The sequence below is a fragment of the Palaemon carinicauda genome, chromosome 22 (assembly GCF_036898095.1).
Source record: "Palaemon carinicauda isolate YSFRI2023 chromosome 22, ASM3689809v2, whole genome shotgun sequence".
NCBI lineage: Eukaryota > Metazoa > Arthropoda > Malacostraca > Decapoda > Palaemonidae > Palaemon > Palaemon carinicauda.
Genome location: NC_090746.1, coordinates 72,180,959 through 72,196,371, shown reverse-complemented (window position 1 = coordinate 72,196,371; position 15,413 = coordinate 72,180,959). Strand labels below are relative to the sequence as shown.

Sequence of the window (15,413 nt, the reverse complement as noted above, 5' to 3'; positions counted from 1 at the left end):
ATATATATATATATATATACAGAGAGAGAGAGAGAGAAGAGAGAGAGAGAAGAGAGAAGAGAGAGAGAGAGAGAGAGAGAGAGAGAGAGAGAGAGAGAGAGAGAGAGAGAGAGTATATATGCATAAATGGATGTGTGAACGTAACATAAACGACATATATATATATATATATATATATATATATATATATATATATAGTAAGATAGATATATATATATATATATATATATATATATATATATATATATATATATATATACAGTATATAATGTATAAATATATTTTTCGATTGTAAATATCTCAGATTTACATATAGTTTCGAGATATCAATAAAACAAATAATTTGAATTTCCCAAATAACCAGAGTAAATAGTGCACCCCATTACCCCCAAAGAAAAGACTACTGTATACTACGAAAGACAACGTTTCCGTAGACAGAGTCACATTAAGAGTCACTTCAATGTGGTTTCCTGTCATTTTTGTAAGTTGTCGTCATCAATACTCCATTCGTCTTTGTTTTTAAGCACTGGGCTGTAAACCCGGGGATATTCTTTACAAAGAAATTGGGACTTTCACGAATAGAGGAAGCTAAGGTGAGCTCATTTCAATAAAAGAGATCAGCTCTCTTTGACACTTGAGGAGAGAGAGAGAGAGAGAGAGAGAGAGAGAGAGAGAGAGAGAGAGAGAGAGAGAGAGAGAGGAGAGGAGAGAGAGAGAGAGAGAGGGGGGGGGGGGGTATGAGTGCACTGGATTATTCTTTTCATTATAAAAATACATGTTCAGTATACACACATCATTGAATGAAAAATAGATAGGTATTAACATAGCTTATATACATATGCAAAGACATATATATACTGTATATACACACACATATATATATATATATATATATCTATGTGTGTGTATGTGTGAATATCATATATATGTATATATATATATATATATATATATATATGTATATATATATATATGTGCGTATATATCAATTAAATATATACATGTATATGTATATATATATATATATATATATATATATTATATAAAGTATATACGTGTATATATATATATATATATATATATATATATATATATATACAGTATATATATATATATTATATATATATCTGTATATATATATGATATACACTCATATACTGTATGTATGTATATATATATATATATATATATATATATATATATATATATATATATAGTATATACGTGTATAATATATATATACATAAATATATAATTATATATATATATATATAATGTATATATACACAGTATATATGTGTATATCATATATATATAATTATATATATATATATATATATAATGTATATATACACAGTATATATGTGTATATATCATATATATATATATATATATATATATATATATATATATATATATAGATAGATAGACATTATGAAACCCAACAACAATAATTCGCAAGGATAGAGCCGAGGCGATCTGGTAATGTCAGGACGCACCACGAAAATGGATGCTGGTCAGCCAGACATAAAATCTGCCTTAATTACAGAGGGCTTTAACCCTAACCTCCGAGCTAGGTCATGGGTCACTCATACTCTTATCATAACTTCTCGATATTTCTCCCATAAATAACTTATTTCATGAAGTTACATATTCCATAAGCAGTTTAAAGGTTTAAAGGTCACTAATGAATGGCAGAGGCAAGTGACAGTGACAATACATCCATATGATCAGCGTCGAAGCTTTAGACCAGGGAGGAGGCCAGGCATTGGCTGCTGATGACTCAGTAGGTAGAACTATTGGCTCCCCCAAATCGTCCATCACAAGGAAAGTGAGATGGCAGACACCTCTAGAAACTATCAAGCTTGAGCGGATCTCTAACTCCCGTCCATCAGATCGCCAGACAGGGTCGTTTCCAATAGGCCACCACAACCAGATTTCAGATATGGAAATTAGTAGATTACGGAATTATTCTTCTTTCTCCATATTTTTTTCCATTGAATAATTCATTCATAAAGCTGTATCGTCCCGAATGATTCAGTTCGATCTTCCATTATACTACCCGTTAAAAATTACGGCACAATATTTAAATAGTTATGCACACCTCTCGGGGTAGCCCCTCTCCCCAAGGGATGAGTACGCCTTCTCCCCCTACCAGAGGGACGGGGAGAGACTGAATAGTCATACGTTTGGCAATGTCATCCAGCCTGATAGGAAAGATATATATATATATATATATATATATATATATATATATATATATATATATATACATATATATACTGTATATATATATATATATATATATATATATATATATATATATATCCAGACAATTCCTAGGTATTATATAAGGAAGGATGATGTCAAATAATCCTAAATAATCCATACAATTCTCCAACATCTACACTGGAATATGACCCTACCAAATTCATCCCGTTCCCCATCCTCATAACTGGCCGGGTAACTGCGAAAAATAAATACAATTCTTCCTCCTCCTGAATTTTCAAGGCTTCCTGGAACAACCTACGAGAAGGAGACCGATCCCCTTTCTCTAGGTCAAGGAATGTATACATATTTCGTGTCTAAAGACAATTCCAGGAAAACCTGGAAGGGGGATTGTAACATCCCGGCTTTAGGGTCAAGGACAGGAAACATCCTAAGGATGGACAAAACCTCTCTCTCTCTCTCTCTCTCTCTCTCTCTCTCTCTCTCTCTCTCTCTCTCTCTCTCTCTCTCCTCTCTCTCTGGGTTTAAGACCCTTTCCGTGACCTTGAAGGCACACGCTATACATTTCCTATATTGGTGGAGCAGTTTCTTTTGTAGTTATCTGGTATTTGACAATTTCCAGAGAAAACCAAATTTTCGAAGAGAATATTGTCTAGGGGAATATACTATTCTAGTAAATCGTATAACTATCATATGATGATAATGGAAATCGAACAGAGAGGAGAGAGAGAGAGAGAGAGAGAGAGAGAGAGAGAGAGAGGAGAGAGAGAGAGAGAGAGAGAGAGTCTTTGTTTCCGGCCGTTAACACGCAAACTGCCATCCGACGGACAATCTAAACTGAGTTTTTTTCTTTTAAAAGAAAAATCCTTGAGAGAAAACTCCGCCAAAACACGCACAGGAATCAAGGATAAAAACAAGCCCTTATATAAAACAATAAGCAATAAACCCTAACTGAAAATATTTGAGCCTCCTAACATCGTAACTCTCCTATTCGAACAGACTCCAACCCCCCCCCCCTAACGCCCATCACGCCCTTTCACGCCTATTTCTTGAGGTCAGAAGACTCTGAGCTGTGAGGCGGAGACATGCGTGTTACTGGGTTAATATCACGGAGCGTCTAACGGAGCTTGTAAATGCTACTGGTTTTCCGGTATCTTACTATTTACGACGGCGTTCTTACAGAGAGAAAATAACTCGCATAGTCTTCGGATATTCAAACGAACTGGTTTTCTTAATTTACTATGGATGGGTAAATATATTTATACAATAAATAAGATGATATTAGCTGTTCGATGTATTATATACTTAAAGATATTTGAAAAGACCACGCCTTAAAATGTCTACCCTCGAAATGTTATTTTTCAAATACTGACAATTCTCTTTACGATCTATTCCTCTTCAGCTATCTATCTAACTTTAAGATCTATTCCTCCTCAATTTTCTATCTATATAGCTATCTATCTATCCCATTGGCAGCTTTGATAACGTTTCCACTGAGAAAATTGCGTTTTTTTTATATTCATAAAATCTTAATTCTAAATAAATAAAAACAAATAATCCATGATATAAAAATATACTGATTAAACAATATAAAAATGAATAGCATATCGAGTAAAACCATTCCTAGTAAGTTCATTCACTACAATTTATTCTAAATAGCGAAAAAGTATAAGCATTCACTTACCATCGAAGAATTCCAAGTTCATGAAATTTTCATGGAATGTAAACAGTAATTTTACAGTAAAAATTGAAATTCACCGAGTTCACAATTTCCTGAAATGGAAAATGAAAACAAAAGAGAAACGAAACGGGAAATTTCAGATGATTGCCATGCAATTATGACATCGGTTATTGGGTCGCTGAAGAACATTGTTCGCATCGGTGATCAGACTGAAGACGAAAAAATAAGAAAAATGAAAAATTAAGAAAAAATCATCGTTTAGAAGTAATATCGATGTAAGTGTTACGTATTATACTGTTATGAGCGTACGCGACCCGTCAATAAAATATGACAGCTAAATATTCAAGTAGATATGCACGCACACGCATACACAGATTCAACCCTTCCCATTCCCTCTCCATTTCCTAACTACAACACGGCAGTTGTGGTTTCCGAGTCTACCACCGGAATAGCCCCTCTCACTATAGTATGACTACTCCCACTCCCTCCTACCCGAGGAATGGGGGACAGACTGAGCAGTTATATGTCTAACAATGCCGTTCAGCGTGGCTGGAAAGAAAAATTTGAAATTATATGTATATATATATATATATATATATATATATATATATATATATATTTATATATATATATATATATATATATATATATATATATATTATATATATATATACACACATATATATATATATATACATATATATATGTATAAAAAAAATATATATATATACATATATATACATATGTTCACACACACGCATATATATATATCTATCTATCTATATATATATATATATATATATATATATATATATATATTTATATATATATATATATATATATATATATATATATTTATATATATACAGTATATACAGAGAGAGAGAGAGAGAGAGAGAGAGAGAGAGAGAGAGAGAGAGAGAGAGACACTTGCTCTTTATTACTCCCGAAAGATCATTTTAATACGGTTGGTTTCCTTGTGTTATGTAGCATCACTAGTTCCAGAACTGGATAAGATACAACGTCTTCCACTTAAGATAATAGATTCCACGAATCGGTTGAAGCCGTGCTATCAAGTGGCAACGTATAGTCTGAATGCATGGAGGCTGCGTCCAAAAGAATTTCCAGGGACCCAACATAATTTCCATGGTCCTAATAAAATTTCCAGGGACCTAAGAGAATTTCAAGGGACCTAACAGAATTTCCATGATCCTAATAAAATTCCAGGGACCTAACAGAATTTCCAAGGAACTAACAGAATTTCCATGTTCCTAATAAAATTTCCTGGGACCTAACAAATTTCCAGGGAATTAACAGATTTTCTATGGTCATAATAGAATTTCCAGGATCTTCACAGAATTTCCAGGGACTTGAAAGATTTTATATGTTTTCAACATTAAACTATGTATATCAAATCAGTGTTTTAAATTGCTTATTTCTGATCTGGATATTAATCTCTGGCACCGTCGTTCAGATAGTTCTTTATGCATGTTGCATAAGATTTTTCATAATTCTTCCTTTAATTCAGATCTTCCGAAACTGTGCCATCATAAGGCTCCACACTATACTGTATTCTAGAAGTTTTATTCCAGCTATGACCAAATTGTGGAAAGATCTACATAATCTAGCGGTAGAATAGGTGGAACCTCAGGAGTTCAAACTTGCAGCGAATGCTTTTATGTTGAAAAAGCTGACACGAGTTTCACTTCATGGTTTATTCAATACGACAGATCTATTCTAACGTTGGTACTGGACTTGAGATATTTTATAATCTTTATTCATTACTTTTCATATAGTTTATTTATTTCCTTATTCCCTTTGCTTACTGGGCTATTTTTTGCTGTTGGAGCCCTTGGGCTTATAGCGTCGTGCTTTTCCAATTAGGGTTGTATCTTAGCTAATAATAATAATAATAATAATAATAATAATAGTAATAATAATAATAATAATAATAATAATAATAATAATAATAATAGATGAAAGTACTGTTATCTAATGCAGTTCAAAATATTCATTCTGTTTAAGCGCTTAACTACATTGAGTTATTTCCAAGTAATTTCTAACAACCCAAAATTTTCCAATTAAATGGTCATTATGGAATATCGGAATCTGTTAGCCATGCATCATGAGGTCGAAAATCTAAGATGTGTGTACGTGCGTAATATCATAATAGAATAATGGCGTTTAGGTAACTTAAACCATTTATTGCCGAGATACAAGTACAGAAGAGCCACGTACTTAATTTATGGAGTAAAAATTAAAAGAGAATGACCAGTAAGAGGAAAGAAGGACAGAAAGTGGGTGTAGCCTGTAGTACAGCACTACATCCATCCGGGTATGAGTCGAGTATATACCTTGGTATTCTTAAACTGACTTGCAAATGAATAATGTACCGTCATATTTCATCATTTATTAAAAGTGCCATTCATGATATCGGAAAATTCCTCTAAATAATTCATGTTTATCAGTTGAAACGTGAAAATGATCGACTTTTTTTTATCAATTGAAACGTGAAATGTGTAATCCTGACTTAACGGATGAGTTTTTTTTTTTCCCTATATACATTCACACCTAATGCATAAGGCTATGAATAACAACTGTCTAAAGAAAACTATTAATGGTAAGGAATCTTGGTAAAGCTCAATAAGGAGCCTTTGCGCTTGTAGCATTCGATTTTCAAACTAGGGTTGTCCTTGACTAGTATCATTAGTAATCATTATTAGCACACAGTTTGATATGGCACGTCTTTCTGTATATACTAGCATTAATTGTAATGAAAAACTCTTTAAATTTAGCTAGCATAAAGTCTCATAGGCTATGAGTATTCAGTATACAAAGCCAGGTGATTAAATCAAGAAAAAATTCTCTCTCTCTCTCTCTCTCTCTCTCTCTCTCTCTCTCTCTCTCTCTCTCTCTCTCTCTCTCTCTCTCTCTCTCTCTCTCTCTAAAAGAATCAAGAGTGCATTTGCTAATCCCTTTCTCCAACATGATCACGCAACCGACATTTCCTTGGAAATCTTAATCCTCTGTAGTGTCTTTGTTACATCATAAAGATTTCCTTCCCTTACCATTCACTGTCCACTTTCCTTATCATCCAACTTGACAACCTGTCATCAAGAAAGACCGCTCTACGTACTTCTTTTTCCCCCAAGCGACAAAAATACCTTTCTCCCCAATTAATTGTTGACATAACACGTCAAGGCATTTGCTAGATGGGAGAGAGCGGTAAATACTGTACTGATTTCTGGTCATGTCTTAAATCTCTCGGCAAAGATTAGGTAATATTAAAGATTCCCCCTTGCAACATCCCAGTGAAGTTTATACACAATTTTGTCTTTACGTTTACTGTTATTCAGAAACAACTTTGTTTAGTTTTTATAATATAAACATTGTTATTGTACCTTAAACTATGTACACATTCTAAGTGAGGATTCCTTGACGCGGTAAAAGAGTTTGAGTATTACCATGATCAGCAAAGCTGAACTAGTCAGGGCCACCCATATATTGATCAGCGTGGTGATGAAAACTATCCAAATCCCAGACGCGAATAAGGATATGACTGAGGCATATGTCCCGCAGTGGCCTAGAAACGGCTGCATTGTTGTTGTTGTTGTTGTTGTATGTACACATTTAAAATGAAATAAAACACAAAATGCCAAAATCAAGCAATAATTGCATATTTTACCGCCGGTTTGAATATTTAAGATTCGTTTCGAAGGAGACTAAGATCTCATACCTCTGAATGGTAAAAAATAAAAAAAGTATCATGTACAAAGACTATTTGACGGCAATGATCATTCCTAGAGGACCAAAAGTGCATACAGTACAATGTGAAGAGGTAGACTATTCTGGATAGTATGGAGGCCATAATTTCAGACTTCAATCCACTAATTTGCATATTGACAAACATTAGGCTGTCTACACAAACCTATGAATAATTTCCTGCATTTTTATGTAGCTTTCAAATTACTGTTGCTTTATAAGTACTCTAGTCAAAAATTACAAATGGAAAAATAAGAAAATCCATGGAAAGTTCATGAAAAATTAGAATAATTCCCAGCAATTTTATGTAACTCTGGATAGAAGTACTCTCGGCGTAAATTACAATTAGACAAATAATAAATAGAGTGAAAAGTTAATTGAATAGTAAGAAATGTTGAACAGGCTGACATAAGTCCCTTTTTATAGTTTATATATGACATATATATTTTATTGATGATACTGATCTTGAGATATTTAGTAATCTTTGTTTATTACTTTTCACATAGTTTATTAATTTCCTTATTTCCTTTCCTCACTGGGCTATTTTTCCCTATTGGAGCCCTTGTTCTTATAGCATCCTGCTTTTAAAGAAGGGTTCTAGCGTAGCTAGTAATAATAATAAAACTAATAACTTGTAGGTGGGGCATGTTAAAGATTTAGGACTCCACTAAGTCTCAGTCATCCCTGACACCCCTAATAGCGAACTCACCTTTGCAACGCTTCCAGGTGGTGATGGAGCTGCTTCAGGACGGCGCCGACGTCCATCAACGATGCCGATGGACCCATATGACTGCCCTGCACTACGCCGCCTACTTCGACGTCGCTTCCGTGCTCGATCTCCTCCTCAGTGATCCCGAAGGTATGCTCTTTCCTTCCCCTTGAGGCAATTGTAATTTGTACGTCCTCAGTCGTCTCCTCCCCTGCAAGAGTTTCTGGTTAACTTTGGTTTCTTATTATTCGAAGTTAATATATATATATATATATATATATATATATATATATATATATATATATATATAATATATATACACATATATATATACTATATATACATATATATATATATATATATGTAAATTATTATAACTTCTAGTACACAGACAAATATACATCATATTTATTTACAGACACACTGTACGAGTATAAACAGATACGAGTGGAAGGACATATTTGAGGTCTTTGTTCTGCAGTGGACTTCTTACGCCTGATGATGATGACATATATACATATACACAGACAGACAGACCCACACACACACAACATATATATATATATATATATATATATATATATATATATATATATACACATATACAGTATGTGTACATATATATATATAATATATATATATATATATATATATATATATATATATATATATATATATATATATATATATATATATATATGTATGTATATATCTTATATCATATGTACATACTCGTATATCAAATATATTATACAGATAGACAAACTGATTTTGAGATTTATCATTAGCAATAAATTCTATTCTTCCCAAAATATGTTATAATTATAAATTCTTTTTTAATAATCTTATAATAAGCTTTGTGCTACTTACAATAATTTCGTAATACAAATAACGAGGAGTAGGGCTGTTACTATCAAGGAAAATTAATATTAAACACTGAATTTTACTCTTAAAATAACTTCAGGGCTATTTAAAGAATCACCCTTAACAAATTCTCCTTAAGAAAAATCCTTCTCTCTCTCTCTCTCTCTCTCTCTCTCTCTCTCTCTCTCTCTCTCTCTCTCTCTCTCTCTCTCAACGAAATGGTCTCGATGAGGCAATCCTTATCCTTCGGTATTAAATCCTTTAAACGATACTATCTATCTCTCTTTTTTCTCTCTACAACAAAATGGGAATCTGAGTCAGGTCTTAAAGAGAATTTAACAAAATTTTATGTTCGTGTTTGCGATATATTTAGCAGAAATCATTTAAAAAAAAAAAAACTATTAAATCAATCCTGGTAAAATTATCCAAAGCAAAAGACAAGTTCAGGTGTGCATCTAGTCGGGGAACTACTTCACACAGACTACTCCTATCTAACACCCTTTCCACGACAGAAAAATCCACTTCATGATTGATATCCTCTTCTCTACAGGAGTCAGCATCAATGACGCCTGCCTGGAGTATTCTGGGGGAACTCCATTGCACATCGCAGCTGCAAATCTCTGCCTGGCGGCTACTAAGGTGCTGCTGAAGCATGGCGCCCCTCTCAATTTGACAGATACCCAAGGCCGTACTCCATTCCGTAAGTGAAAATGCGCATGCTATTATGCGTAAAGAGTTATTATTATTAGCATTAGCATTATTGTTATTTCTGTTGTTGATCAGCAACAACGTTCAAATATTTCTGCCTTATATAACCTATGAAGAGAGAATCATGTCAACCTAATAATGTTTTTTATGTTGAACAGGCTAACATAAATCTCTTTTTGTAGTTTATCTATGAAAGATCGATCTTAATGTTGTTACTGTTCTTAAAATGTTTCATTTTAATTGTTCACGACTTCTCTTGTAGTTTATTTATTTCCTAGTTCCCATTCCTCACTGGGCTACTTTTTCCTATTAGAGCCCTTGGGCTTATAGCATCATGCTTTTCCAACTAGGATTGTAGCTAAGCTAATAATAATAATAATAATAATGATAATAATAATAATAATAATAATCTAAACTCTAATATCATCTTGTTATCTTTTCCCAATCAGAATGCATTCCAACACCCGACCAATACGAGCTTGTGCCCGACGTCCAAAATGTCATCGCCCAGCTGAGATCACTTCTGTGCCCCTCGGCTGCCATTGCTACAACACCTACGAATACTCCGTGGGGCAGTCGTCCTCGCAAGGGCTCTCCGGAAGGGCAGTTCTCAAGGCTATGGGACTCAAGTTAGGCGACCGAGTGTTGGTCAGCGGCGTCAAGACAGGGACGTTGAGGTCAGTTAAGGGTCACTGAGAGGAAAAAATTAGATATAAAAGTTTTAAGTTTCAATTCACATGTCATTGTTTGATATTACAAGTGGATAATCTTAGAAAGAAAGGCTATATCGTGTGGATATAAAGAAATGAAACTTAGGTCAAACATTTCATAACACACACACATACATATATACATACACATACACACACACACACACACACACACACACACATATATATATATATATATACAATATATATATATATACTTATATATAAACATACACATATAACTATGTACATATATATATACATATACACACATATATATATATATATATATATAGAGAGAGAGAGAGAGAGAGAGAGAGAGAGAGAGAGAGAGAGAGAGAGAGAGAGAGAGAGAGAGAGAGAGAGAGAGCTGTCAACTGTTGAATTAAAATTCCCTTTTACGTTCCATTAAATATGATAAAATACAGAGAAAACCATTTTAACCCTTCTTATGAATTGCAAGCTATACTAATGCTTTCCATCAGTTGAACAATAACAGAACAAAATAGAAAGCTCTAAGCTTTTGGAAATCTCTCTCTCTCTCTCTCTCTCTCTCTCTCTCTCTCTCTCTCTCTCTCTCTCTCTCTCTCTCTCTTCCAACAAGAGAAAGCCTTATAGGTTACACGTGAATATGGATATCATCTGTTATAATTTATTTCTCTACTCTATTCTAGGTTCGTCGGTTCAACCGAGTTCGCTACAGGATTGTGGGCAGGGGTGGAGTTGGAGACGCCCACAGGACGCCACAACGGCACTGTCAAGGGCGTCATGTACTTCAGATGTGCCAACAATTATGGTGTGTTTTAATGATATGCATCTCAAGAGAGTTAAATCTTAACAAATTAGATCATATTAGATACTTCCTTTCTTAAAACATATCAATTTTTAAATGAAAATGACAAGAAATTATAAGAAAACTTAGAATTTACCAAGTAAAAGAATTCTAAATATAAGTGAAATATATATTAATTTACAACTTTGAAATACCATGTAAACTCTATAAGATCAATATAAACAAATACCAACAGAATCCTTAATTTCAAAGTTTTAATACATGTATGCATCTCTATGACACTTCAATCTAACCTAAAACTACCCACAAGAGCAGCTAAAACTAACATTGACTCCTATTTCCAGGTATATTCGTACCGGTAAACCGTTTGACCAAGATTCCCAACGTCAGCGGAGGCCGTCAAGGGCGCTCGACTTCTGTGGCTCAACGTCAGAGGGCCAGAGACTCCTCCAGGCGATCCATTTCCCTCCCACCCGGGCGTGTCAATCACGGGCGTGTGGACGTTTCTCGAGTTTCGTCTAGGGTGGCACAAGGTGGGGGAACAAACGCGTTTTTATCTATGCTTCTTTAATCACTTGATATTTATGTGAAAATTAAGCGGTCATATGCAAGTATACCAAACATCCCTATAGAATAAAGAGTGTGTCTATATATATATATATATATATATATATATATATATATATATATATATATATATATATATATATATACATATATATATATATATATATATATATATATATATATACATATATATATACATACATACATAAACATACCGTGCCAGGCGGTATATCTTAGCAATCCATGTTTGCCAATGGTTATACTCGTATAAGCGGATGAGCAGCTTGGTGGAGTAATAAGAGCTTTGGTTGTGGATGAAATGCCCCCTAAATTTCGATGAAGTCACTGGCAGCAGGGTGACGGATTGGGTTTAAGGCGATGGACAAACTGTCACTTCGGCTTTTACTCCTGATGCCTGTCGGTTGATCTTATTGGAATTAGTATGGACCAGCAGGGGTCATCACAAGGAACTGGTTATCCTTTGATGTATCAAGCCAATGAATTCTCTATGGATTTAGTCAGTCATGGAAAGAGAAGATAACATAATGACCCCCAGTCCCGGGCATAGCAGGGTGCTAAGAATCTCCCGGTTTATATATACTAAAGGGGATTGGTAAGGAATCTTTACACCATGACAATATATAAATCTACTCAGGGAGATCAGATGGAGTTGGAATAGAAGCGGCAAGAATGATGATGACACCAAGAGCAGAAAAGGCATTAACCGAGTGGAGAGCTGAAAATAGTAGATTGTTTCTAGCAAAGTTTAAATCAAAGCAGTGCAATATGAGTATTATAGCTTGCTATGCCCCAACAAATGATTCCCCTAAAGAAAGGAAAGATGAATACTATGAAGAACTGCAGAGAATAATAGATGAGATCCCTGAGAGAGATAAGAAAATTGTGATTGGCGACTTCAATGCTAAAGATGGAAGAAATAATCAAGGGATAGAGAATGCGATGGGTGTCCAGGGTCTTGGCGAAGTTGCAAATGAAAATGGAGCACATTTCTGTCCAGCAAACAATCTTGTCTTTGGAGGTACTCTTTTGCAACACAAGAACGTCCACATGTATACATGGACTTCACCATGTGGTATTTACAAAAATCAGATAGATCACATTGCCATTAATAAAGAGAGGAGGAGGACTCTGATAAATGTAAGAAGCTATAGAGGTGCCGATATTGGTGGTGATCACCAGCTCCTCGTTGCTACACTGAAATTAAACCTGAAAGCACCCCACAGAAAGACGGATAGAATACCTAGGTTTGATACGACTAAGCTTTTAGAAGAAGAGCACAGAGAAACATTTGCAATTGTATGTAGGAATCGATCTGCAGTCTTAGAAACTTTAAAAGACAAAGAACAGACAATTAATGAAGGATGGTGTGATATTAAGAACATATATCAGTCAGTTGGTAGTGAAGTGTTGGGACACGCAGTTACAAGGAAAAAGTCATGGATATCAAATGATACTTGGGAAACTATAAAAAGTAGACAAAGACAGAAATTGATTGTTGAAAGTTTTCGAGGAAGTAATGAAAATTACAAGGTAGAACATACTAAGTATTCCAGTATTGACAGTGAGGTCAAAAGAAAAGCCAGGGATGACTAGAGAGAATATTTAGACAGTAAAGCAAATGAGGCTGAAAAAGATATGAATTCAGGAAGTGGCTATGGTGTAAGAATTGCTCATAGAATTATTAATGAAATCTCGACTGAGGCAAAGAAGAAGAAACATACCCATCAAAAAGAGAGATGGCTCTGTTATAGTAACAGAAGATGAAGAAAGAAAACGTTGGATGGAACACTTTAGTGAGGTTATGAATAGGAGATATGAAGGGAATAATTTTATTGATATACCTGAGGCTGGTGAAGACCTTGATGTGCCCATGAATGAATTCAGTGTGCTTGAAGTCGAAGCTATCCTCAAAACACTAAGGAGATGGAAAGCCCATGAATACGATGGAATAACTGCCGAGATGATACTGGCCGAAAATGAAGTGACTCCCAGATTGCTTACAAGATTATTTTGTAGAATGTGGCATGAAGAGGCAAAACCTGATGAATGGGAGTTAGGAGTGTTGGTCAAAATAGCAAAAGAAGGAGACCTGACTGATTGCAATAATTACAGAGGCATAATACTTACGTCAGTTGTTATGAAAATATATAGTATGCTTATTCTAAAGAGACTGGAGATAAACATTTATGAATTGCTGAGATATGAACAAGCAGGATTTAGAAAAGGTAGAAGGTACACTGACCAAATTTTCATTTTGAGACATGTTGTACAGCAATGCATAGAATATAGAAATCCCTTTTTGGTGGCATTTGTGAACTATGAAAAAGCCTTTAATAGTGTGCACCGGCCAATTGTGTGGAGAGTCCTGTATTATTTTGGAATTCCTATTAAATATGTAAATTTGATTAAGTCTGTTCATGAGCATAGCAAGGGCAAAGTTAATGTTAATGGAGTCTTATCAAATGAATTTCCAGTGATCAGCGGAGTACTAAAAGGGAATGTGTTGTCACCTATGTTGTTTATCCTCCTCATGTATTTTGTAATACATAGAAAAGTCGGAGATGGTGGAGAAGGATTGGATTGGATTGGTGACAGGAATTTAGCAGATCTAGAGTATGCTGATGATGCTGTCCTTTTTAGCAGAACACCACAGGATTCGCAATGCTTGCTTACCAGAATGCATGAAATATCACACGAGCTTGGGTTGAAGATAAATAGAAGAAAGACAGAGTTGATGAGAACAGAGTATGCAATGGAAGATGAAATATCATTGGAAGGAGAAAGGATTAATGAGGTAGAATCATTTAAGTATTTAGGAACTATGATCTCCAATACAGGGTCTTTAGAATTAGAGTTTAGTGAAAGATTGAAAAAGCAAATCATACAATGGCTGGGGTAAATTAAATATGGAAATCAAATCGCCAGAAATTACATATAAAAATAGGACTATATATCAGTTTAGTGAGATCGATGTTACTCTATGGACATGAGTCATGGTATAACAATGAAACAATCTCCAATAGATTTAGTAGATTTTAGAACAAAGCCCTCAGAAGGATATTGGGAGTTAAATGGCAAGACAGGATTAGAAATGAAACTATAAGAGATTACTCAATTGCCATATGTGGATGAGATCATGATGAGGGTAGATGGAGGTGGTTTGGTCATGCTCTTCGCACTCCCCAAGAGAGATTAGTTCACCAAACGTTCAGCTGGGCTCCACAAGGTACTGGAAGAGTTGGAAGACCCAGGTCTACATGGCTGAGAACTATGAAACGCAAAGTAGATGATGAAAGGAGAAGTATTGAATTGAAAGCTCAAGATAGAGACGACTGGCGAAATCTAATCGAGGTCCTTTGCGTCAATAGG

At 34.5% G+C, this 15,413-nt stretch overlaps 1 protein-coding gene across 1 annotated transcript in view; it reads left to right on the top strand.

Moving 5' to 3' along the window:
• Positions 1–15,413, top strand: part of LOC137615936 (CAP-Gly domain-containing linker protein 4-like) — a 110,484-nt gene that overhangs the window by 87,572 nt on the left and 7,499 nt on the right. Inside the window, 6 exon segments of the mRNA XM_068345621.1 lie at positions 8,345–8,531; positions 9,796–9,945; positions 10,403–10,477; positions 10,480–10,630; positions 11,338–11,459; positions 11,801–11,989. Coding sequence (XP_068201722.1) covers positions 8,345–8,531; positions 9,796–9,945; positions 10,403–10,477; positions 10,480–10,630; positions 11,338–11,459; positions 11,801–11,989 — 874 coding nt within the window.